The sequence below is a fragment of the Panthera onca genome, chromosome A2 (assembly GCF_046562875.1).
Source record: "Panthera onca isolate mPanOnc1 chromosome A2, mPanOnc1 haplotype 2, whole genome shotgun sequence".
Taxonomy (NCBI): domain Eukaryota; kingdom Metazoa; phylum Chordata; class Mammalia; order Carnivora; family Felidae; genus Panthera; species Panthera onca.
In genome coordinates, this window is record NC_138340.1 from 3686806 (window position 1) to 3712746 (window position 25941).

The 25941-nt window shown below is 56.8% G+C and overlaps 2 protein-coding genes across 13 annotated transcripts in view; both read left to right on the forward strand.

Annotated features, from left to right (window-relative positions):
* Window positions 1-1966, forward strand: part of UHRF1 (ubiquitin like with PHD and ring finger domains 1) — a 36640-nt gene extending 34674 nt beyond the window's left edge. For all 4 annotated transcript variants that reach the window (XM_081791327.1, XM_078443545.2, XM_078443546.2 and 1 more), the window contains exon 16: window positions 436-1966. In XM_081791327.1, the coding sequence (XP_081647453.1) occupies window positions 436-582 (147 nt within the window). In that variant the 3' untranslated portion in view covers window positions 583-1966. The remainder of the gene's footprint in view (window positions 1-435) is intronic.
* A 4794-nt stretch (window positions 1967-6760) lies between these two features.
* Window positions 6761-25941, forward strand: part of KDM4B (lysine demethylase 4B) — a 132073-nt gene continuing 112892 nt past the window's right edge. For 4 of the 9 annotated variants that reach the window (XM_060629937.3, XM_078443558.2, XM_078443559.2 and 1 more), the window contains exon 1: window positions 6762-6884. The gene's annotated coding sequence lies outside the window, so the exon portion shown is untranslated. Of the gene's footprint in view, window positions 6885-25941 lie in introns of all 9 variants that reach the window. The other 5 variants (XR_013554356.2, XR_013554357.2, XM_078443557.2 and 2 more) reach the window with 3 other exon arrangements.

A 25941-nucleotide genomic window follows, 5' to 3' on the forward strand; every position in this document is an offset into this window, starting at 1 on the left:
CCCAGCATCGGGCTCAGTGCTGACCGTGCAGAGCCCGCTTCGGATCCTGTCTCCCCCTCTCTGCCCGCCCCCTGCCCCCGCCAGCTTGTGCTCTCTCAAAAAAAAAAAAAAAGGTAGGGTGAGGGCCGCTTCTGACATTCGAGGGTCATCAAGGAAGGGCCCTCTGAGGAGGCGGCCCGAGCCGAGGCGTGGGTGCCAGGAGAGCCAGAGGACAGAGCTGAGGGGCAGCGCGACCTCAGTACCGAGGCCTGGAGGCCGGGACGAGCTTGGAGTCCGTGAGGAGCCCCGGGGAGGCCAGGCTAGAGGTAGAAAGCGAGACCGACGGTCAGGAGGGGCCTCCGGACCCCGTGAGACGTCGGTAATTGTCTCTGGCTCCGTCCTGGGGACGCGGGCGGCTGGCTCGGACGGTGCCGCTCACCCCCCTCTGTCTTGCAGGATTGCCTGGACAGATCCTTCCGGGCGCAGGTGTTCAGCTGCCCGGCCTGCCGCTACGACCTGGGCCGGAGCTATGCCATGCAGGTGAACCAGCCGCTACAGGCCATCCTCAACCAGCTCTTCCCCGGCTACGGCAGCGGGCGGTGATCCTCAAACGCTTCTCGCCGGTAGTGTTTTTTTGGAAAAAAAAAAAAAAAAAAAAAAAAAAAAAAACGTGTCACAGGGGTCTTGGCCCCCTCTTTTGTTTTTAGTGGGCTTAACTTAAACAGGTAGCTTTTCCTCCACTCCCTAAAAAGCCTCGTCTTCCTGGTTTTGTTTGGTTTTGTTTTGTTTTGTTTTGTTTTGTTTTAACCGACACATTTCCCGGAGTTTGTATTACGGCTCGAAGAAAGAAGGAAAGAAAGTTGGACTTCTCAGTGTTGTGTTTTGGTTTTAGAAAAATACAAAGCCTGCAGTTTATCAGCAGAACAACAAACACAAACAATTTTTTCCGAAGATGGAATTCAAAACGCCTTGGCGCGAAGGCTGCTCGTGTTCCCGGCGCCGCCGAGCCAGAAGGCGCCCGGCCGCCCAGAACAGTCTTTTTCAAGGTGCGTGGCTTCGGCCTCCGAAGTTGAAAGCGAGCGCATCTCCCTGACCGCGCGTCCTGCCGCCTAGAAGCCAGCAAGGCAGCGCCTGCTGGCGGCCCGGGGGTGGCCGGCCCCGCGTCACCCACAGGGAGGATGACAAGAAGCGAGGAGCCCCCTCCGGCCCCGAAGCCATCCCCCAAGTTTGCTTTCACGTGGCAGCCGCCCCACGCAGAGCCCTCCTCCCCGGGGTGAGCGGACAGGAGTCGCCCCGAAGCCGCCGCCCCCGGACCTGGGCGCGGGGCTGGGCGGGCGGCCGAGTGCCCGCTGTCTCGTCTGCCGCGCCACGGAAGCGGACGTTCGAAGCCATGTTCAAGTGCCTTTGGGTCTTTTCTTCTGTTGGAAACGTGGGGCTCTCTTTTTAGCACTGAATTGTTGAAAATGCCAACCAGATCCCAAAACTGTGGTTAACCTGTTCTTCCCGATAGCGGGTGAGTGTTTGGGGGAGATTTCTTTTTTGTCCATCCTTTCCACTGAATTTTCAACTCCCCGATCGAGAATTCTAAGAGGGAATTTTTTTTAAGTACTTTTTTTCTGAATGAAATTTTTTTGTAGTTATTGTATATGTACCAAGAAAACTATAACTTAGGGTTTGGTTGTGTTTCTGGTTTTGTTTTGTTTTGTTTTCTTTTTTGGTTTTGTATTTTTTTTGGAATGATTTGTTAATTTTTCTAACTTTACCAAAGTTTGCAGCTTTTACCTCAATAGAACAGGAATATTTTAAATCCCATAACTGCAGACAAACTGGAGTGGTATCGTTTTAAAAAGTCTTTCTTTTTTCCTTATTATTAGGTTGTTAATGTATTAGGAAGAAACCGCGAAATCCTGTGTAGGCTTTTTCTAAACAGTTCAATATTCTTTGTCCAAATTTTAGATTCTTGGAATAAACGCCTTTTACAGATGCATTGGGTTGTGTCTTCTGTCGGCGGATGGTTTTGTGGTCTGCCAGGCGGGGACCTCTTCGGTTCCCCATATTTCGCGTTCTGTTCACGAAAGCCCCAGGAAGACAGGCCTGGCAGGTGGCATCTGTCCCCTCCAGAGGAGAGGACGGACCGACGACAAGGCGGTGTGCCGTGATTGGGCTGGGACTTTTACAGGGCCCGCCAGCCCGAGCCGAGGGGCCGCATCCAGCCTTCCGGCTTGGAAGCAGGGCTCACTTCCTGCTCCCCAAGGTCAGTGGTACTGTTCCCGTTTACGTGTGAGGAAACGGACAGCCACCCCCTCCGTTAGGAGCTCGGCCTGAAGTCACACGATCCTAGAGAGGTCTCTGCGGGCCAGGGGGCTACTGACGGCCTGACACGCTCTCTTGTCTCCAGCAGAAGTTGGAGGTCAAGATGGTGACGGGTTAACCATCCACTGCAGGGAAGGGCGCAGCTGCCCCGTTTGGTCCTCGTTTGGTCCTCGCGATGCATCACGCGTGCCCTCGAAAGCATGCTGGGTGGGGGCGGGGCAGAGAGCTAAAGGGGCCGGGCTGCCTCGCGGGGCGAGGGGAATGTTCTAGGTTTGCTGATGGTTGTGCTCCTCTGCGGAAATACTCCAGTCCTTCGAGTTGTAACACTTGGCATGCGTCATTTTCGTGGTGTGTCAAATGTCAAGTGTGAACGCGCAGAGGAAGTGCCCCAGACGTGCCCCAGGCCGGCCCCCCAGCCCCCAGGGGCAGAGCACACGGAGGTGGGTTCGTGGTCGAGACTGTTGGCTTTTTGGACGTTTCTCTCATTTTAAAAGTCACGAACAACGTCTCTTGTTAAAAATTAGCGAAACCCAGGAAACTGTGGAAATGCTGGGCAGAAGCGATCACAATATTAGGCGTATTTCTTTCCTGGTTTGCTTTGGTTTTTATGGTTATGTAACCGCTTTATCGAGATACGCTTCGCGTTGCCCTCAGGTTCACCCGTTTAGAGTGTACAGTTAACTCGTTTTTAATATGTTCAGAGTCCCGCGACCATCACCTTTAGTTCCGGAACATTCTCACCCTAAAAAGGAATCCCATCCCCCTCTCCCGGCCCCCACGAGCCCCCTTCCCGTCCGTGGATGAGCCTGTTCGGGACGTTTCACACGTGTGAACTCCCACCCCACGTGGCTTCTCGTGTCTGGTTCCCCCGCTGAGCGTCGTGCTTTCGGGGGTCTTCACATGGGAACACGTGTCACTGTTTCACTCCTTTTAAAGGCTGAATAATATTCCACTATACGGATTAACCACCCGTTTAAATCCACCCGGTTGACTTTGTTGTGATCTTTTTTTAAGTTTTTTATTCACCTTGAGAGAAAGTTTACGTGAAAGCGAGGGGAGGGGCGGAGAGAGGAGAGAGAGAATCCCAAGCAGGCCTTGCATCGCTGTCAGCAAAAGCCTGACTCGGGCTCGAACCCATGAATGATGAGACCATGGCCTGAGCTGAGATGAAGAGTCAGACGTTTAACTGACTGCCCCCACCGGGTTGACTTCATTTTTCCTAATGTTTTTTTCTCAGTTTATTTATTTTGAGAGAGCGAGAGAGAGAGAGAGAGAGAGAGAGAATCCCAGGCAGGCTCCGAGCTGTCAGCACAGAGCCCGATGTTGGGGCTCAAACCCACGAACCGCGAGATCATGACCTGAGCGGAAACGGAGTCCGATGCTTAACGGACCGGGCCACCCAGGCATCCCTCGTTGAGTTTTTTTTTTTTTTTTTTTTTTTTTTTTTTAACGTTTATTTATTTTTGAGACAGAGAGAGCATGAATGGGGGAGGGGCAGAGAGAGAGGGAGACACAGAATCGGAAGCAGGCTCCAGGCTCTGAGCCATCAGCCCAGAGCCCGACGCGGGGCTCGAACTCACGGACCGCGAGATCGTGACCCGGGCTGAAGTCGGACGCTCAACCGACTGAGCCACCCAGGCGCCCCCCTCGTTGAGTTTTTAACGTAAACCTCCCTTCTTTTATTCTACTCTGGGTTATAAAATTGGCTCGTGATCCCTTTGGAACATTTGAAAACTGGATATATGCGGAAAAAAAAAAGTCAAAAGACCTACTGCCTTGTGCCGGTTTTCTCTTCATTTCTGTTCATTTCCCGAGTTACCACTCTGTCTAGCACCTTAGGAAACGAACAGATGTGAGCGGTGGTCCGGCGTGTGCATATTCGTGTGCGTGTTCAAAAATGTGAAATCTACACGGATGTCCAGTGATACATACTTGGAGTGAAATGGAACGTTGGGATTCCTCCTCTGCATGTACTTCTAAAAAGGAATTTTTTTTTTTTTGTTTTAAACACAAAGGCGATGCCTTTCCAACCATCTCCACTTATGCATTAGACTGGCCTGTGTGTGGGAGGGGAGTCCCAGCCCTGTACCTTGCCCTTTTGGGGAAGATGAAGACCAGTTAGAAATGAGCCCCCTCCAGGGCCACCTGGGTGGCTCAGTCGGTCAGGTGTCTGACTCTTGGTTTTGGCTCAGGTCACGATCTTCCGGTTCATGGGTTTGAGCCCCACGTGACGCTCCATGCTGCGGAGCCTGCTTGGGATTCTGTCTCCCTCTCTCTCAGCCCCTCCGGGGCTGGTGCAGAAGGCCCCCTGGCCTGTTCAGGGAGAGATCCGGGGTGGCTCCCAGTAGCAGCCTTTCCTGAGATTCGCACCTGTCTGCAAAGACTTGGAGAAAACCCAGGTGATTTATCCCCATGCGAATTTGTCCCTTCGAAAATTCTGAGTGTTTCCTTCCTACTTTGCACAGGACACTTTTTTAATTAAATGGCAACGATTATGCTTTTTTCCTAACCTTTTGTTATGCAAACTTTCAAACAAAGTTATGGTGAACCCTAGAATATTCCTCCCATCTGGATTCTACAATCGTTCAGATTTTTACATAATAGGTGGTGTTTTAAAGTCTCCCTACACAAGATGAGAAAGTTGGCAACCTATTTAGGTGCTCTAATTAAAAAAAAAAAAAAAGGATTTCAGAGTCCGTGAAATCCAAACACCTGGTATTTACGGTCTTAGAGGAAAAACTTGGAAGTAGAATAAGGGGGGGGGGTGGTGAGTGGGGGGGATCCCCTCCATTATTGCATCGTGGATGCCGTGTTGCCATGATCAAATGCATTTGTCTTTCCCACTGGTTAGGGAGTTCCTTGGGGGCAGTTACTACTTGGCATCTTTAAAATTAAATTTAAACTACACGAGGAATGTATGAATATAGTCCCATGAGAATTGAAAACCTCCCTGAACAGATTCACATCCCCACGGACCACTCTTTTTAGCAGTGCGGATCTATCCCCTCTCCAAAGGTTTCCTTTTCTCCATTTCAGGGCGGCCTTTCTGTGTGCCTTGACACGGATGCGTGCCCTTAGAAACCACACCACACTGGTCTCTGTGTTTGTGTCCATAACGTCGGTTGCTGGATACAGAGTTCTGGGCCATTCTGCGGCTTGCTCACCAGCGTGTGTAGGGGATGGCTCCAGGGCTGGGCATGTAGACCCACCTCTTGTTAAACTGCTACACGGTTGAAAGTCCTGTAGAGCGCCCTGTGCCCTAAGTTCCCTAAGTTACCTGCCTAGTTCTGGTGTAGAGCACCGCCTTGGAAACGGCTGCACCCTGCGCTGCAGCCTGTAACCGCTGAAGGCGTTGCATGAAGTACCTGACCTCCCGGGGTCCAGGGTGGATAATATTTACAATGTTACTGGAGAAACTCCTGCGGCTGATCTGCATGCCTGCCTGCGGCCCGGTGCGCGCCCCACTGCTGTCTACTGCGCAAGTGGTAACAGCGATGACAGTGGTAAACCCACTCATGAGAAGCCACCCACGCAAGCCCTTTGTGTGTCTGGTCCCACTCGATTCTTGCAACATCCCTGGAGGAGGGGCAGGCGGTGGAGGGAGCTGTTACCGTCGTTAGCGACTTCACAGGGGTAACCGAGGCCCAGAGAGGTCCCAGTGAGGCGTGGAGCCCGGCGGACCTTCGAACCTTGGTGTTAGGGACTGTCTTGTGTTAGGGAACTCGGGGAAGCGCACCTAACTACCCCGAGGGCCTTGCAGGTTTGCAAAGGTTTGTTGATTGTGATGGAAATAAGTTTGGCTTTTGGGGGGGGCAGGGGAGGGGCGCTTGCTGCCTGACTTTATATTTCTCCAGTTCTTTTGTTAAATGGATTGCACCGGAGCTGTCTCCCCCCTCGGGATTTAAAGGAGTGGGAAACTCTGCGCCCAAGTTCCGGCCGCGAGTCTCGAACCCCGTCGCCGTGCCACCCCGGCCTGGTGCTGATGTTGTGCTAGGTCTCACGTACTCAGTTGCAGCCTGATAACCGGGGCGGGGCCCGGGCCCTGATTGGCATTCGCCTCAGCCAGTCCGCGCCTCGGGCTCACCCCGCAAGCCAATGCTCACTTGCCCCGGTGCGGTCGTTGGGCGGTCCCCGAGGCGCCCTTGTCAATCCGAGGCCCAGCCACCGTCGGGTTGGTGGCTGCTCCCTTGACTGGCGTGCGCCGCTTCCAATGAAAACGGAGCCGGTCAGCGGGCACGTGGGTGGGCGCCGGCGTGTCCCGTTCGGCCAGCCAATGGGGAGACGAGGCCAGGGCCTGCACCCGCCCAATCGAGGCGCGCGGGGGGCGGGTCGTGCGATGTTGATGGGCCCGGCGGAGGGGAGGGGCGGAGCTGTCAGCGACAGCCAATGGGCGCGCGGGCGTGGGCTCGGGGCCCAATGGCAGCCAGGGCGGAGCTGGCGCGCGGCCTCATAAGCCCCGCCCGGGGCGCTCGCGGAGGGCTCGGCCGCCAGCGACCGAGCGGGGCCCGGCCCGAGCGGGGCCTGGGGGTGCGACGCCGAGGGCGGGGGAGCGCGCGCCGCTGCTCCGGACCGGGCCGCGCGCGCCGCCTCAGGTGAGCCCGCGGGGAGGCGGCCGCCGCGTCGGAGCTCGGGCCCCGCCGCAGCCGCCGCCGCAGCCGCCGCCGCCGCCGCCGCCCCCGCGCCGCGCCCCGGGCTGCGGGCGGGCGCCCGGGACTCGAGGCCCAGGCCTCGGGCGCGGCCTGCTCGGGCCGCGGCCGCCGCGCTTTGTCCCGGCCCGCGAGGCGGTTGGGGGCGTTAACCGCCCGGCCCGGGGTGGGGGGGCGCCCGGCGGGGCCTCGGGCGGGGGCGGCCGCGGCCGGACAATGGCGGGCCCGGGGGCGGGAGGCGGGGGCGTCCGGGCCGGGGCCGGGGGCGCGCGGGGGCTGGGCCGGGGCGTCCCCGCCGGCCCTGCACAAAAGATGACAGCGTGGGTGGCCCGGCCCGGCCCGGCCCTGCCCGGCTGGGCCCCTCTTTATTATTCACAACAATCCTGATAATTAAACAAAATGAGGAGAGAGGCCGAGACGGAGAGCTCGCGAGCGCCGGCGCTCCCAGGCCCCGGCCAGCGCCCGCCTGCGCGTCCGCCGCTCTGCGCGCCCCGGTGGGGCCGCCGGGGCGCTGCCCGGTGGCGCCCCCCGCCGTGGCCGTCGCTGCCCCCCACCCCCGCCCCGAGGCAGCCCGCCGCGCCGTCGCGGCTTCCACACCTGCCCCCGAAGAGAGGCGTGCAGTCTGGATTTTTTAAATTAAAAAACCGTGCCCACTTGGTATGCACCTCGCGGCTTCCGGACGCGTCCCCTCAGTGCCTCCCCCTCCGAGCCCCGTCGTCGTCCCGAAGACCCCCGTCTCTGTAGAGATAGATTGTGGAGTCGCTCCCCGCGGCGACCCCGTTGGGCCGTCCCATGTCGTCCCTTCCCCGTGGGAGCTGGGGCTCGGCTTCGTTCTGGAAGGGACCAGCCCCGGCCCGGCAGCGTGCGAGGGCCTGGGTGTGCGCGCGGTGGGCGCGATGACACCGGGCGCCGTGGGGTGCGTGTCCACCTGGGCGCGGTGGAAGGCTTTCCGCGAGATTGTTCTGCCCCCCTCTGGGGGTGCGGGAGGCCTGGACTGCGCTCTGGTGTGTCCCCGTCTGTTTGGTTGGGGGAGGAGGCTTTTGTTTTCCTAATTCGGGTGCACCTGGGGAACTGTTTCCCGAGTTAGGAAACTAGCGGGACGGTGGTTCTGTTCCACGGGGTCCAGTAATCCTGTAACACGCGCGGGGTGTGTTCTTTTCCGTGTGTTTCTGCCGGTGGCATTTGTTCAGCAAGCTCCCTTGGGTCCCATTGGGTGCTGGCTCTGCCTTGGGGTCTGAGGATACCGGGATTGCATTTAAGGCTTGGGTGCCCTGCCCCACGGCTCTGCACAACCATTTACGTGGCTGTCTCCAGGCGGCAGAAAGCCCCTAAGACGGGCTCATTAGACGACTCTACGGGCTTTTATCGGTGCCATCCGAGAGCTAATGACTCCCCTAATTCTCAAATAATAGCTTCCTTCTGAGGCTTGGGAGGGATTGTCAAGTCGCTGGTCAGCCTTTTCTTGCCACCTCTGGGAGAGCCGTGGATGGCCTCTCTCCTCCCTGCAGTTTGTTTTCTGGAACCCTGAAGGACGGAGTGGGAAAGTCGCGGAGTCAACTTGTGATTGTCTGAGTCGAGGGTTTCTGAAACTCGCCGGCCCTCTTTCCGTGTTTCTGATTGGATGCTTGGCCAACCCCGGTGTTCTTCCACTTGTGCTGGGGGACACCGTGCCGGTCGGACTGCCCTGCCCTGGGGGACGTCGCCGCTGGGGAGCAAAGGGGGTGGCGGGGGTGCGGTTGCACACAGGCGCCCAGGTGTTGTGGCGGATGCACGCGGGCGCTGTGTCCGTCCCCGCCGGTGAGCTGTGTGTCCATTCGCGTGAGCGTGTAGCCATTGACCTGAAATAGGTGCACAGGGGTCTCGGTCGATTGATTTTCTCGCGTTTTCGAATCCTTTCCTCTTTGCGGGTGGGCTGCTGAGGAAATGTTGACTACTGGGCTTGAAAGGTGTTGCTGATGGGTCACGAAGGACCCGCCCGGCCTTTGTTGTAGTTTCCCTGTCCCTGTGCCACCCTGCAGGAGTCCTCTGGGCTCTGGGGTGGACAGCGACCCCCCCCCCCCCGCCCCCCACTATGCCCCTTTCCCCCACCCTGGCGACTCTGTACTTGGTCCTGCATTTCGTTTGGCCGCCTTCTCTGCTGGTTTCTCGCCCCTGCCCTCCAGTGCCCCACCCCCTTCCCCCGGAGGGGCTCGGCCATCTGTTCCTGGGTTCTATCTGACACCTGTGACAGTGGGCACGTTTGAGCGCTGGAGCAGGTTATGGAGAATTCCTAACTTCAGGGGGCCTCGGTGTTAGCGGGGGAAGGGACATCCCTTCCCCATCCCTGGGGCCTGATTCAGGGAACAGGCAGCACCAGGGGATGCGTGCTGACGGACCCGGGCGCTGGCTAACGGGCCTTTCTGGGTGGCTTTTTTCCCCGGGATCTGGAAGCGTGTGCAGTTCAGAGCTGTGTGTGTGTGACCTTGGGCCAGTCGCTTGCTCAAGAACCAAGCTGGGGGGGGGGGGCGGGGGGTGGAGAACAAATGAACTCCTGGCAGAGGGCACGACTGGGAGGGCCCCGCAAACCCCCTCGGTCCCCACCATGCCTCACCCGCAGCCTGGGCCGGCCAGGGTTCCTGGTTCTGCCCCAGAGACTTGCCCCCGGGGCTGCTCTGTGGGGCCTCAGTGCCCCAGCTCCTTCCTGCCCCGCCCCCCGTGCCTCTGCTTCTGGCTGAGGGTGCTGGGCAGCGGAGGAGAGGGCCGAACCGGGACCCCGTTCTGACCTGCTGTTCTTGGCGGTGTCTCTGGATTCCTGTCCCCAGAGAGGCTTCCGAGTCTGAGGGACCTGGGTTCAAATCCCTCCTCTGGAGTAAGTCACTTTCCTTCCCTGGGCCTTGCATTTCTCATCTGTAAAATGGGTACAGCGAGAGCCCCCCGTAGGTCATTGTGGGGATCAGAGGAGATGAGAGGGACTGAGTGTCTCGTGTGGCACCAGGAGCTCTGAGCGGGACTGGGTTGACTGCTGCTGCAACCATCTGCTTCTTTCCGGGGCTCCCTCTGCCTGTCACCGTTCCGCTGGATTGTTCTCCATGGGACCGTCCTGGGCACCGTAGGGGGCTGAGCAGCATCCCTGGCCCCACCCACTTGATGTCAGGAGCCACCCCCAGTGTGACAACCACAGATGTCCCCTGGGGCACGCAGTCACCCTGAGAGCCTGTCACTTAGCCTTTAACCCTGATATTTGGTTATGACCCCGATCTGCCTCAAGTTCTGGTTTCCTTTGTCCCCCTCCTCCCCTCCGTTCTTGAATAGGGAGGGGCCCGTGTTTGTAGCCGGTGCCGCCGGCCGTTCGCAGCCTGGCTGTCCGGGTCCTTCCCGACTGTCGCGCTGGCCTTCCCAGCCCGTAGCTTCCGCTCCAGGAGAGGCGCACACCCCCAGACTCCCCCAGGCCCCCCCACCGCCATGGTGCAGGGATCTTCAAGGGCTGTTCCCGTCACGAGTCCCCCTGGGCACCCTGCCCAGGCTTTCACCTCTCCTGCTCCCCCCAGCCCCCCGCCATACCCCTTCCCGTCACTTTGCTTAACAGTTCTCTCTGAGTCGACTTGAAGGTGACTCACGTCCTTAATCTCGCCTCCTCCTGAACAGAAACGTCCCCAAAGTCGTGGGTCTGTTAATAAGCTGGTTGCACATCTGCAACAAAATGGATTTAACGACGACATTAACAGGAAAAGTTTGTGTCACGCCATTAGCAAGGGCGGGGTGGATTGAGGAATTGATTTTGTTGTTGGATGAATTGGATTTTGAGGGTCTGGTTGGTTAGAGAGGGTATCCCTGGCATCTGGTCTGTCACTTTTCAGTCTTGTTCCCTCAGGGAGCTTTTGGAGACTGTAAAAACGGTCTTCCTCTCCTCAGAACCCTCTGGTGGCTTCCTGTTGTCCCTGGAAAAAATTCGAGACCCTTTCCCGTGGCCTCCCTTCTCTGTCCTCTGTGATCTGTCCTTTCTCCCCGCCCTCCTCCTCCCCCTCCCCCTCCCCCTCCCGTGCCTGCTCCCTCAGTCCTAACCAGCTTCCCTGCCTCAGGGCCTTTGCACTTGCTGTCCCTGCACTCTTCTAGCCAGCTGGCTCCTTGTCATTCAGGTCTCTGCTCAGAGGCCGTCCCTGAGCACACTGCCTAAACTCACCCCTGCGACCACCCTCTCTCCCCACCCTGCCTTTTCATCTTTGCATTTAGCCCTGCTGTAAATACATATTAAGCTGTTTATGTGTTTATGGTCCATCTCATTCAGAGGACAGAAGCTCCTTTTGTGAAGGGTCAGAGAGTAGATAGTGTTGGCTTTACAGGCCAGTCTCTGTCCCCACTGCTCTGCCATCGTAGCACGAAAGTATGGAAATAAACGAGTGTGTCTGTTTTCCAATAAAACTTTATTCATGGTCACAGAATTGTGAATTTCACATACTTTTTGCATGTGATGAACTATTTTTCTTTTGATTTTGTTTTTCTCACCTAATCATTTAAAAATGTCAAAACCATTCTTCGCTCGGAGGCTGTGCAGAAACAGGTAGTGAGCGGGGCTTGAGCTCTGGGCTGTGGTTTGGGGACACCTGCACCAGGGTGTGAGGTCCACGCTATAGAAATGACATCTGTCTTGGCTGCCGCGTGTCTCCCTAGCACCTAGGGCAGCCTGGCACACGGTGGGTGTTCAGTGAACGCTCTTTTGTTGAATGAATGAATTTCTATCTTTTTTACATCGAAGCACTCTAGATTAAAAGAAGGGGGGGTCCTGGTTTGTTTCAAGGGAAATTAACACTGCTGGAAATACAGAAATACAGAAAATGTTATGATTTCATCCACCAAAACAACCCCAAAATGAAGGAAGAAAAAAAAGTAGCTGTGAACAGGGGCAAATACTTTGCTATTTGTGATGCCTGACCTTCTCATGCTCCCCCCTTTTGTACTGTACCCCGGAAGATTGGGAAGAAATATTCTCAGAAGATTGGGAAGGAGTCCTCTCGGCCTAAGGAGTTTGTTTTGGTCTAGCAGAGGCTGAGGGTTTAAAAGGAAGACGCGTTTCCCAATCACTTTGTTTTGTAAGCATCTGACCCATTCTCTTTACCCACCAGCGCCTGCGTCGGAAGGGGCGGTGGAGTCCTGGGAGGTGGTTTTGTGTTTTTGTTTTTTGTTTTTTATTTATTTTAATTTTTATTTAAAAATTTTTTGATTGTTTTTGAGAAGGAGAGAGAGAGAGACAGAGACAGAGACAGAATCCGAAGCAGGATCCAGGCCCTGAGCTGTCAGCACAGAGCCTGACGCGGGGCTCGAACCCATGAACTGTGAGATCGTGACCTGAGCCGAAGTCGGAGGCTCAACCGACCGAGCCACCTAGGCGCCTTATGTTTTTGTTTTTTAAAGTTTTTATTTATTTTTGAGAGCGAGCCCAAGGCGGGGAGAGGCAGAGACAGGGGGACAGAGGATCCAAAGCAGGCTCCGTGCTGGCAGCAGAGGGCCCGATGAACTGTGAGATCGTGACCTGAGACGACGTTGGCTGCGTAACCGACTGAGCCACCCAGTCACCAGCCGCAGGGTCTCCACGGGGACTCGCTGAAGAGGTGGCTTTCACGGGTGTGGACGCTGAGCTTTGTGGGGCTAGTGGACAGCCAGGTGGCTGCCAGATGGCACGTGTCGGGTGCGGGACTGCGCCTGGCAGCATTTTTTCTGCCTTTCTCTTCGACCACGGCTGCTGGGTGTGCAGAGTGGCTGACGTGTGACTCCCGAGCCAAGGACGTCTTTGGTGTCTCAGATCTGGTAGCTTCCCAGGACCGTTCTGACTTGTCAAGAGAGCGTACCGTTAATTTACAGTCATGCCTTCTTTAGTTGATGGAAGTAAACAATCCGGAGAGGGTTACTCAGAGCTTCTTGGCTTTCCAAAGTTGCCTGTCTTTTTTTTTTTTTTTTTTCTTTTCCCTCTGCCTGTCCGTTTCTCCCTTCTTTCGTTCCGTCCCCTCTTTCCTTGCCCTGCGTCGGCAGTTCTGGTGAATGCGAGGGCGCTGGGGGAAAGTGAGGGCATTGCCGGACAGGGTGTGTGAAGCCACCTTGGCCCCACGGCCGGCCGGCCGTGCCTTTTAGCAGCAGAGGAGCGCAAAGCTGTCCTGCGGCTCTGGGCTGTGACTCCAGGGGGTGGCGGCCTCGAGTGCTTTTGCTCGGTGGACAAAGAGCGAGTAGTCAGAAAGCAAGCCCCCCGGTGGGTCCCCAGGTACAGAGCAGAACAAGGACTAACGTAGCATTTGGCCCCGGTTGCCGGCCCGTGATCCCAGTTGCGTTTCTCAGATGGGCCTGTACGGCGAGTGGCGAAGAGGGGATCTCTGGGCGGGGCGGTCCAGACTCTCGCCCCAGATGGTGGCACCTTCCGGGCAGGTAGGGGCGGAGGTGGGCCCGCCTTTGTGGCTTCGTGGCCGCTCGCTCTGGGCTCCAGGGGGAGGACGTGGACAGAGACGACGCGTGTAAGACGAGCTGGCGGTGCGTCTGGAGATGTGCTTTGTGCGGAACAAGCCAGGGGCCGGATCCCCGAGGCCCCGTTTGACCGAGAGCCAGCCTGCAGCCACCGGCAGGCGCCGTGACGGTGTGACGACAGGGGTGGGCCCGGGATCCCCGGCCCCTAAGCGGGGTTGGAGATGGGCCGCACGCCCCGGCGTTTCTGCGCAGCCCGGACGGCGGCCCGGGAGCCGGCTGGCGCGGTCTCCACTTGGGCACCCGAATGAGCGCGACCCTGGCCGGGCGGCCTGACCGGAAGATTCCGTCGTTTTGCCGCTGGCCCCTTCGAATCAGATACCCGCTGTCCACCCTCCCCCCCCCCCCCCGCCCCTGTTTCTGTCAAAATCCCGTCTATCAGCGTCGGCCCTCGGCACAGTGGGCTTCCTATCTCAGGTCGGCGGGCTGCATGGATCTGATTATCTTGGTCACGAGTTGAGAGGATTGCTCGTGTCTCGCTTGCGTGTGAGTAAAGCCCCTGGAATTTAAACTCTTGATTCGCCGCGTTATTCCAAGTCCTCCTCCCCGAGGAAGAGTAGGGAGTCAGGAGAGGCTAGTTCAGCTGACCCCTTCTGGAAGAGAAGGCGTCCCGTTCTCACTGCCTTCCTGGGCGGCCGCGTGTGGAAGCCACAGAGCGGTCTCGGCCGCTCCCGTCTGCCGTGTCCTGCTTGCACCAGAGGCAGGCCCCCCCCCCCCCCCGCCTCCGGCCCGGCAGTGTCGTTCATTGGGAAACTGGCCACTCCGCGCAGGGAGCGCCTCTCGCTGGGCCCCGCAGAAGGGAGCGTGGGTGCTTGGACGGACGGACGGACGGAGCTCGCCCGCCGCTGAGAGAGCTGCGGCCGCTGGGCGCTGTCGGGTCGAGGCCGACGGTCACGGTGGCCTCCGTGACGCGTCCCGCGGCCTCTGCAAATGCCCAAGCCGTGCGGTCTGCCGACCTCGAGGCGAAGGTACGAAACCGAGAGTCACAGAAGGCCTCTCACCCCTGGCTCCTGGCCTGCTGACCAGTGGCTCGCGTTCACGGTCCCGGCCAGGCCGCGGCTTTGCGCTGGAAACCCGGCCACGGGGGCCCTGGCTCCATCTGAGGGCGTCTGCCGGTGTCCGTTGAGTGTGACAGTATCGTCAACCCCGCTTGGGCCCGGCCGGGTGTTCGTGGCGGCCGGATGAGCAGCGTCTCCTGCCCACAGGGGTCGTGGCGCGCGGCGGAAGGCAGAGGGGCCGGGGGGCTGGGGGGCCGGGGCTGCCAAGATAACATGCAAACCGGGCCAGTGGAAGCACGGGGCAGGGGCAGCGTCTGCTGGCTTGGGTGGTGGCCAGGGTGGTGACAGAAGAGTCACCACGTGAGCTGAGCCTTGTCCTCGTGGGTGACGGCGAGCCGGCAGGCAAGGAATGGGGTGGGGGGGGGGGGGCGCTGGGGGCCGTGGCCTGGCGGGCCTGTAGGGAGAAGAGCACGGGGGAGGCAGGGAAGCCTGAGTCTCTCGGGTGTGTTTGCCCGAAGTTCCGAGGGGCTAAGAGAAAGGGGGGGCGGTCAGCTCTGCCCTCAGGGATCTTAGAGTCTAAGACCAGAGCCGTTCAGGTCACCAGGGAGGGCCAGGGGACAGCTCCCCAGCAACTGGCTCTGGTGTGATGCCCAGACCCTGAATTTGTAGAGCAGCCCCTCGTAAAGTACTCCTGCCCCGTGGTGCTTTTTAAAAATATCTACAACATGGGGCGCCTGGGTGGCGCAGTCGGTTAAGCGTCCGACTTCAGCCAGGTCACGATCTCACGGTCCGTGAGTTCGAGCCCCGCGTCAGGCTCTGGGCTGATGGCCCGGAGCCTGGAGCCTGTTTCCGATTCTGTGTCTCCCTCTCTCTCTGCCCCTCCCCCGTTCATGCTGTGTCTCTCTCTGTCCCAAAAATAAATAAATAAAAAAAAAAACGTTGAAAAAAAAAAAAAATATCTACAACATACGTGATAAATACGTATATACGTATTTCAGGTAGACTCCGTGCCCAGTGTGGGGCTCAAACTCACGACCCCAAGACCAAGAGTTGCGTGTTTTACCAACCGAGCCAGCCAGGTGCCCCTTAAATATATTTTTGTGGAGATAGTCACATGCCGTAACATTCTCCCTTTTCAGCGGACAGTTCGTTGGCTTTAGAGCATTTATAGAGCCGCGTGGCCATCACAACCAGCAAATTCCAGAACGTTATTATCATCTCTAAAGGAAACACGGTGCCTATTAAATAGTCACTTCCCCCTGCCTCCCAGCCCCCCTGGGCAGCCACAAACCCCCATCCTGTCTGTGGATGTGTCCGTTCTGAGCGTTTTACATAAATGGAATCATACAAAATGTGACCTTTTGTGTCTGGTTCTCTCACTGAGCATCTGTGTGGGGACACTTGGCCTGTGGGTCTGGGGATAGGTTTGGAGGATGAGAGAGTTCTAGAACATCAGGCGTGCTGACCCAGCTCACCCGGAGGAGGTGCTCAGGCTGCCCTTTGCGTGCATGGTTCCAGACTCCTGTCCTCCGTGATGAGTCTTCACCTGTCTGCCCTCTTCCTCCAGCCCAAGCCGGCCCAGGGGGTCCCCTGCGGGACCTCTGTGTGCAGAGCAGGGCCTCCCTGCGTCTGCCGCACAGAGCCGTGTGGCCCTGGCCCCCACCACCCTGGCTTGTCCGTATCCTGTGTTCTGTGGGATCACCTCCTGGTCGGTAGGACTGGGACCTCCCTGCCTGGAACCCTCCATGGCCTGAGTCAGGAACGGGTGTCCTGGTTCCTGCTGACGCGGTTGGCCGTGCGTCGTCCAGGGCCTGAGTGGGCCTCCTGGAGAGCTTCCTTTATTTATTTTTTAAAGGTTTATTTACTTATTTTTGAGATAGAGCACAGGCTGGGGAGGGGCAGAGAGAGAGGGAGACACAGAATCCGAAGCAGGCTCTAGGCCCCGAGCTGTCAGCACAGAGCCCGACGCGGGGCTTGAACCCATGGACCGTGAGATCATGACCTGGGCTGAAGTCGGGCGCTCAACCGACTGAGCCACCCAGGCGCCCCCGGCCAGTGCCTTTTAAAAGTGAGCTGCCTCCTTGGGCCGCTTCCCTTTCCCGGACTGCCTGGCCCCAGCCCTGCCGGGGGTGGGAGTTGTCTCCTAGACGGCAGTCGCTGGGTTTGGAGCGTCCCCGCAGACCTCACAGAGCCCCGTGAAGCCCACCGGCTATGGAGTTGCAAGCGGGCCACGGCTCCTGCCCGGGTGTCCCCTACCCCGCGTGGTTAAAGAGGTAAGCGATGCATCTGGGCAGATCAGGGAGGGCTGAGGGCCACGAGGGGTGTGCCGACAGCCCCGCCTCCCCCCGCGTGCTCGGCCGGCGTCTTCCCTGTGGGCACAGGACACGTGCCCGTGTGTGGGTGACTTTCCGTCCCTCTGGCAGAGGATACGGATGAGCCGGGGTGTCTCGAGTGCAGCGCTCGTGGGAAGACGCCCCACGGGTCCACGCATGGACGCTAACCGAATGTCTGGTGACACAGTTGGTCCCCCGCCTCGTGCCGTATGCAGAAACTAACTCGGAAGGGACCGGTGACCTAAATGTGGGAGCTGAGGCTACGACACCCTTAGCAGGAAACAGGGACGCAGACGCCTTTCCTAAGGGAGTGCCGGCAGGTAAAGACAAAAGCAAGCCCCTTGTGTAACTGGAGTTTTTCTCGTAGCCACAGTAGAAGGTAAAAAAAGCAGATGAAATTCATTTGATTAATGTATTTCTGCTGAACCTGACGTCCCCCGAATGTTAACGTTTCAGCCTGTAATCGCTATCAAAACAGTCACCGAGTTGTCTTACGCTCCTTTGGTTTTTGTTTTGTTGGTACTGAGTCTCCAACATGCTTTGTGTATTTCACACTCCATGCTGTCCCCCCCCCCCCCCCCCCCCCCCGCCCCAGGCCGGTCCTTGGGGAGGGACCCCAGGCCCTGGATGGGCTGAGCCGGCCGTGGGGGTGCCTGGAGCTTAGCGGAGACTGGCCCCTTCCATCCGCCTCCCGTTCCTGCCCCCCTTCCTGGGCCATCAGAATTTCTGGAGCTATCCGCCTCTAGCTGGAGACACGAGACAGATCCAACACAAACCAGCTCTGGCCACCGAGGGGCGAGAGGGGAGGGCGTTGACCCACTGCAGGCGGGGTGCGGTCAAGGGAGAGGCCTTGGGGGAGAGTCCAGGGGAGGTCCTGAGCCTTTCACGGAGGTAGGATTCAAGCCAGCATTTGGAGGAGGAGGAGGTCAGGACAGCCTGCCTCGGGGAGGGCAGGGGCTGACCCCCGGAGGGCCCTGTATTGGGGTGCCGTGGGGAAGTGGAAAAAGCTGAAGTCCCCGCCTGCGGTGCTGCCCCTCCCTCTGGGGTGTTGGGCTCCAGGGCCGGGGTCCCGATCCCACCCGTGCACCTTGCAATACGTTTCATCTTTGACGGGAGCGTCGAACCTCGTACCAGCTGTGAAGGCTGCTGAGTCCTGGAGGCTACGCCCGGGGCTGTGCGTTTGCGGCATGGATGCTGGCCATGCTGGGGGGCTGTGAACTTAGAGCTCGAGACGTTTCCGGGAAGGAGTTGCAGGAACTTGGAATGCTTCTTTGGCCGTGGGAAAACCCGGGAGAGAGACCCGTGTACGAGTATGGCTTGGAAATAGCCTTCCCCAGCTGCAGCCGGTCTTAAATGGCCCGAGGTCTCGAGGCAGGATGGCCGAGGGGGACGGACGGCTGGAGGCTTGTTCCCCGTGCCCCTGAGCTCCTACCTCTGGTTTCCGTCTCTGCCCTTATCTCCAAAACGGGGATGACAGGGAAAGTCTCCGCTTCCAGGGAGCTGAGAGGCGCGCAGTCAATACGTGAAAATCCATTAGGGAAATAGTTCCCACCCCAGGGGCCGCTGTGCTCCCAGGGGATGCTGGGTGGCACCTGGTGACTTCCGTGGTCATCGTGAGTGGGGGTGCTCTTGACATCCGGGATGCTGCTCAGTGTCCCACAGTGCCGAGGACGGCCCCAAATGTCCCGATTTCAGGCACACCTGGTCCAGGGTGAGAATTCAGCGGATCACAGTGACAGTTTTTGTCTGGGCTTCTGCTGCTGTCTTTCCTTGCCGTGAATCAAGGTGTTGGAACAGAAGTTTCTTTTTTTAAAAGTGTGTTTATTTTTGAGACAGAGACAGAGTGGGAGCAGGAGTGGGGAGGGCCAGAGAGACAGGGAGACACAGAATCGGAAGCGGGCTCCCGGCTCCGAGCTGTCAGCACAGAGCCCGACGCGGGGCTCGAACTCGTGAATCGCGAGATCGTGACCTGAGCCGAAGTCGGACGCTTAACCGACTGAGTCCCCCAGACGCCCCTGTTACAGGGGTTTCTAAAGCTACTTTCCATTGCAGAATAGCCCGTGGTTTTTACACCTCTGTTCTGTATTTGTGCTGGGAAAGAAGTTAAGAAACAATCGAGGTTATTCGAAGGCACCTTGAAAACCGGTTTGCTTTTCCTCCCTCTGGAGCTTCTTTATTTGAATGGGGCAGGTGGGAGGGTTTGGCCAGGGCTTTACGGACCAGGAAGCATGGGCGCTGTTCCCCGGGGAGGCTGGACCCGAGTCAGCCAGGCCAGAACTCGCAGTCCCGTGGCCTGTTCCACATGCCTCATTGGGTTTTCTCCTCCGGTGAACCTGGGGTTTTGTGAACTTGCCGCCTGGAGAACCGGTGTCCTGGGCCGGCTGGTGCCGCTCGGGCCTGCGGGCGGGTTCGGGGTGAGCCTGTGGCTTTTGCAGACCAGCTCTGAGCGTGAAAAGCCCTGCGTGAGGTATTGTGCCCCTCGGCCGCCCTGGCTCAGGCGTCCTTGGTGCGGCCACTGTGACACCCGCTTCCGGGAGCTGCCGCCTCGGGGTTCCAGCACCTGCTCCTTGAAGTCCCAGCTCTCTGCGTGTTAATTAACTTGGCCTTCAGCCGGAAGGAGGTCTGGAGACTTTGGGGTCAGCCAAGTCACGATGGCTGCTTCCCTCACGAGCCTCCTGGACGGGTCTTCGTCACCAGCGTAACTTACCCTCACGATGTAAAAATCGGCAGTGCCGATGAGACGAAACCAAACCAGGAAAGGCCTTCTGCGTTCCTGTGAGCATCTCACGTGTGTTCGGTCAGTGTGGACTTGGCGAGGGTCCGTCTGTGTGCTCCTGGGGTCCAGCGGTCGGTCGGTTTGGGGGCGATGGGACGTGCTCCTTGCCCTGAGGGCCGATGCGGTAGCTGGGGAGGCAAGGATCCCTGGCTGGGGACTGGCCACGTGGCCCTGTGACCGGCAGGCCGGGGTCCTGTCACACAGCCTGATTGCCCGGGAGGCCTGGAGCTCAGCGTGGTCGGGATGGGGCGAGGGCCTGGCCCCCCGGCGCCGGGGAGACGGGAGGTCGGAGTGGGCGCTCCAGAGGACGGGGCTGCCCCAGGCCCCTGGGCTGCTCGGGTGAACCGGGCCTGATAGAGCCCCGCGCTCCCCCTCGCCGGCGAGAGCGCCAGTGGGGCCTGCCGGGGGTTCTCTGGAAACTGCCAGAACCCTCGGCTCTTTGCCTCCGTGTGTCTGCGTTTGGGATTTCCACCCCGGATGCGGAACAGCCCCGAGACATCAAAGGCTCCCCGGCTCTGACTGGTGCCTTAAATGCTGGCCTTGCGCCCTGAGGTGCACACACTCCCTTGCTTGGCCCTCCGGTGAGGGCCTTGCTGGCCTGGACAGGGGTGGGGGTGGGGGGCCGGGCAGGGCTCCCGGAGCTGCCTCCACGTACAGGGGCTCGGGAAGACCTCTCTGGGGGATTTTTGGGGGGATCAGCAGCTCGTCCTCACGACTTGGTTTGAGTGTGGACCCCAGCTCCCAAATCTGCTCTGCCACTGACCTGGGGCGAACAGCACGGCCTCTCTGGGCCTCGGCAGCCTCGCAGGCTCCCCTCACGAGGGGACGGCAAGCCGCAAACGGGGCGATGTCCGTTAATAAGCGCTTGGGGGCGCCTGGGGGGCTCAGTGGGTTAAGCGTCCAGCTCTTGGTTTCGGCTCAGGGCATGATCTCGCAGTCGTGGGTTTGAATCCCACATCGGGCTCTGCGCTGATGGCACAGGGCCTGCTTGGGATTCTCTCTCTGCCCTCTCTGTCTCTCCCCCCAGCTAGTGTTCTCTCTCTCAAAAATAATCATTCAAAAAAAAAAAAAAAAAAAATGCTTGGCACAGGGCCTCTTATCCCTGGCCGCCAAGTGGGAACTTCGGGGTTTACGACCGGCAGACTCGACCAGCCCCCACTTTGTGGAAGAAAACAGTCTCACCGCAGCCCTGCTGGCCTGGGAGCCTATCATTAGACATCTCCAAGCTTAAGGTGCCAGGCGAGGTGCTAAGGAGCCCCTGGGTGCTGAAGTGAGGGAGCCCTGTGACCGGGAAAACAAGGGGTGGACAGGAATCCTCTCCCAGGAGATGACACTTGGGCAGAGATCTGAATGACGAGGAGGCGCCAACCACGAGGACACCTGGAACAGGAAGTTCCAAGCGGAAGAACAAACAGTACGTGCAAAGGCCCTGAGGCGGAGATGAGCTTGGCACGTTTGCAGATCGGGAGGCATCCCGTGTAGCCGGAACGTGATGAGCTGGCGGGAGACCAGTAAGGCTGGGGTTCGCAGAGGCCAGAGCGAGTGGCTCTGTCGCTTAGGCTGCGGTGAGCCGGACCCCGTTCCAGGCAGGGAGAAGCCTGGGGAGGTGATGATGAAATAAGAGATTCATGTGCTTGCAGAGACCCCTTTGGTGGTGGGAGTACAAACTGGGGGCTGTCTTCGGCTGTCATCCAGGCCGGTCATGACGGCGGCTCAGAAGAAGGTGGTCTGGGCTGGGGGCCAGCACCCAGCCCAGACTGGACTGGACTTGGGGGATTGTATGTGTGGGAAGGACGAGCCAGCGCTGACTCCCAGGTTGGAACGGCTGGTTTCAAACCCGGGCCCCACCACTCCTCCCAGCTCTGTGACCTGGGGCAAGTTGCTCAACTTCTCTGAGCCCCCTCTTCCTTACTGGCGATGGACGATGCTAGGTCGACAACCGGAGAGCGTTGTCGTGATGGGAGAAGTTGGAACGTGGGCGACTGGCACGGTTCTCCGCGAGGGGGCCTGTCTCTGGATGCCGGGCCCAGTGTGGAAGGTACCGGGGGATGCTCGTTCTTGCTTCTCCCAGGACGGCCGGGCAAGGTGGGGCCATGTCAACTCACCCTGTTGGTTGTGTCAGCCAGTCTTCCTTTCCTTTACTCTTCTCCTTGTTTTTGTTTGTTTGTTTGTTTGTGTATTTATTGGGGGAGGGGGGACGGGCAGAGAGACAGGGAGAGAGAATCCCAAGCAGGCTCCGTGCTGTCTGTGCAGAGCCCAGCACGGGGCTCGGGCTCACAAACCGTGAGGTCCTGACCTGAGCCCACACCGTCGCTTAACCCGCCGAGCCACCCAGGCGTCCCAGTTGTTCTCCCTTTTAAATGTTCTTGTTTAAGAGTCGGGACCTTGGTGTCGGAGCCGATCGTTTTCACCGGGAAGCGAGGACTTCGAAATCTGGTCTCCTGAGGATCTGCCGGAATCCCTGATCTCAGCCGTTCAGCTTTCCGCTCTGGAATGAGGCCTTGGGGTGGGTCGGTCCCCGCGGGACTTCGCGGCAGCTGAAGGAGAAATTCCGTATGGGAAGCAAGCTCCTGGCGCCGGGCAGGGCTCAGTTTTAGAGATTGTGCTTTTAGGCAAATCTGAGATGCTGTCTGGAATGCTGTCATCATTCCAGGTGGCACTCGCACCGCCCCCTGTCTCGTTAGGGTCTGTGATGGGAAGACACCGGGGCAGCCCTGGTCGCCTCTCTGGCCGTTGTCGCGGGGTGCATAGGAGACCAGAGGGCCTGCGGTCTTGATGGGAACGTTTGAAGGGGGCTTGTGAGTCTGGATGGTTCCGCTTATTCGTTTTTTGTAAGCTTTTTATCATGGAGAGTTGGAGCACACGCAGAGGGAGACAGGATAGGGTGAAGAACCTGCGTGCACCCATCACCCAGCCCCCAAAGCCTCAGTCCGCATAACGGTCTACCCTTCCTCGCATCCGCGGTGAAATACCCCCCACGTTACCTTTTTAAACTCTGTGTTGTCCGAGAATTGCAGACTCCTAAGAAGTTGCAGAAATAGTACAAAGAGGTCCCGTGTGCTCCTCACCCGTCTTCCCCCAGTGGTGACGTCTTACGTAACCGCAGTCCGCCATCGAGGCTGGGAGATTGACATTGGCACAGAGCATCGCCGGCCTTCCCGGGAATCCTTGCGCTCACCTGCTGGTGTGTCTTTGTGACGTCGCCCGCGTGGGTTTGCGTCACCCCCCCTCGCACTCGAGACGCGCAGCTGTCCCGTCAACACGGGCGAGTTTCCTTGTGCTTCCCCCTCAGGGTGACCGGCCGCTCCCGCCCCCAGGTCCCCGCAACCACTCCGTTCTCTATAATCTAGTCATTTTGAGGATGTTACGGAATCAGACACCACGCGTAGCCTTCGGGGATTGGCTTCGTTCACTTGTAGTCCCTCCATCTAGTTTGTCGCCCGTATCAGTCGCTCTTGGCTTTTTATTGCTCGGTATCCTTGCGTCATTTTATAATCCTCTGTGCTTCTATAAGGTGCATATGGTAGTGTCTCGCATTCCTGATTTTAGCAGTCTGAATCTTTCCTCCCTTTTTTTCTTTGATCGGTCTACCTAGGGACTTATTAGTTTTGTTGATCTTTTCCTGGAAACGACTCTTGCTTCGGTTGGTTTTCTTTTATTCTGTTAATGTCTGCTCTGGTCTTTATTATTTCCCTCTTATTGATTGCCTTGGATTTAGTTTGCTCTCTCTCCAGTGCCTGCGGGTAGAAGTTTAGATTATTGATTTGCGAGCTGTCTTCTTTCAACATAGGCAGCTGTGAAGTCCCTCTAAGTGTTGCTTCGCCGCATCCCGTAAGTTTTGGTTTATCGTGACTTAATTTTCATTAACCTCAAAGTGTTTTCTAGTTTTGCTTGTGATTTCTTCTCTTACCGATTGGTTATTTCACAGTATGATTTTTAGGGGGGGCCTGGGTGGCTCAGTCGGTTAAGCATCTGACTTTGGATCAGGTCATGATCTCTCAGTCTGGGAGTTCAAGCCCCATGTCGGGATCTGTGCTGACAGCTCAGAGCCTGCTTAAGATTCTGTCTCCTGCTCTGCCCCCCCCCTCACCCCCCTCCCCCCATTCATGCTCTCTCTTGTCTCTCTTAAATAAACTTGGGGCACCTGGGTGGCTCAGTCAGTTAAGCATCCGACTTCGGGTCAGGTCATGATCTCACGGTTCATGGGTTCGAGTCCCACGCCAGGCTCTGTGCTGACAGCTCAGAGCCTGGAGCCTGCTTTTGATTCTGTGTCTTCTCCCCCTCTCTGCCTCTCCTCTGCTCATGATCTGTGTCTCTTTCTCTCAAACATTAAAAAATTTTTTTTTAAATAAACAGGCTTAAAAAAAAGCATGCTTTTAAGTTTCCACATATTTGTAAATCCCCAAATTTCCTTCCGTTACTGATTTCTAATTTTTCTTGTGGTCAGAGAACCTACTTTGTATGATTTGAAATTCCTGTTAATTTAATGAGGCTTGTTTTATAGCCTAACATATGGTCTGTCCTGGAGGATGATTCCCATGTACTGAGAAGAAGGTCTGTTTTACTGCTCTTAGGTGGGGTTCTCTCCACACGTCTGTTGGTTTGGAGTGTTGCTCAAGGGTTTTCTTTCTTTGTTGTTTCTGCCTGGTGGTTGTATCCATCGTTGATAGTGGGGTATTGCTGTCTCCAGCTACTGTTAATTGAATTTTCTGTTTCTCCCTTTTTTTCCATCAGTTTTCGCTTCGTGTACTTTGGGTCTGATTAGTAGATGCATGTAAGTTTGTAATTGTTATATTGTTATAAAATGTTCATCTCTAACATTTTTGTTTTAAAGCCTGTTTTGGGGGATATTAGTGCAGCCACTCCGGTTTCCTTATAGTTGTTATTTTATTTTCCGTCCTTTTACGTGCAACCTACTAGTATCTTCGCATCTAAAGAGCGTCTTCTATAGACGGCATCTAGTTGGGTCTTTTTTTTTTTTTTTTAAGTTTTAATCTAAATCCCAGTTAGTTAGCATCCAGTGTAATATTGGTTTTAGGCTCAGAATTTAGTGATTCGACCCTTCTGTACACCAACCACCACCTGGGGTTCATCACAACAGATGCGCCCCTTAATCCCCATAATCTGGGAACCCATCCCCCTCCCCCCTCTGGTGACCGGCAGCTTGTCCTCTGTAGTTAAGAGTCTGTGTTGGTTTGCCGCTCTCTTTTTTTTTTTTGCCCCCTTTGCTCATTTGTTTTGTTTCTTAAGTTCCACATATGGGTGAGATCATAGGGTATTTGTCTTTCTCTGACTGACCTATCTCCCTTAGCATAATCCACTCTAGCTCCAATGTTGTTGCCAGATTTTATTATTTTTTATGACCAAGTACTATTCCATTGCGTGCCTGTCCCACATGTTTGCCCGTTCATCAGTTGACAGATGCTTGGGCTGTTTCCGTAGTTTGGTTGTCGTAGCTAATGCTGCGATAAACATCGGGGTGCACGTGCCCCTTTGAATTAGCATTTTTGTTTTCTTGAGACACAGAATCTGAAGCAGGGTCCAGACTCTGAGCGGTCAGCACAGAGCCCGACGTGGGGCTCGAACTCACGGACCGTGACATCAGGACCTGAGCCAAAGTCAGACGCTTAACCAACTGAGCCACCCAGGCGTCCCTCTTGTGTTTTTGATTTTAGCCATTCTGACAGGCGTGAGGTGGTATCTCATTGTGGTTTTGATTGGTATTTCCCTGATGATGAGTGATGTTGAGCACTTTTTTAAGGTGTCTGTTCGCCATCTGGATGTCTTTCTTTGGAGAAGTGTCTGTTCATGCCTTCCGCCCGTTTTTTAGTTTGGTTTCATTGTTTGGGTGTTGAGTTTAATAAATTCGTTATAGATTTTGGATACTAACCCTTTATCTGATATGTCATTTGCAAATACCTTCTCCCATTCTGTCCGTTGCCTTTTAGTTTTGCTGATTGTTTCCTTTGCTGTGAAGATGCCTTTATATCTCGACGAGGCCCCAAATAGTTCATTTTTGCTTTTGTTTGCCTTGCCTCTGGAGACGTGTTGAGTAAGAAGTTGCTGCGGCCAAAGTCAAAGAGATTTTTGCCTGTTTTCTCCTCTAGGATTTTGATGGTTTCCCGCCTCACACTTAGGTCTTTTACCCATTTTGAATTTATTTTTGTATGTGCTGTAAGAAAGTGGTCCAGGTTCATTCTTCTGCGTGTTGCTGTCCAGTTTTCCCCACACCATTTGTTGAAGAGACTGTCTTTTTTCCATTGGCTGTTCTTTTCTGCCTTGTCGAAGATTGGTCGGCCATGTGTTTGCGGGTCTATTTCTGGGTTCTCTGTTCTGTTCCGCTGATCCATTGTTTCATGCCAGGACCATACTGTTTTGATTACTACAGCTTTGTACTCTTATTTGAAGTCCAG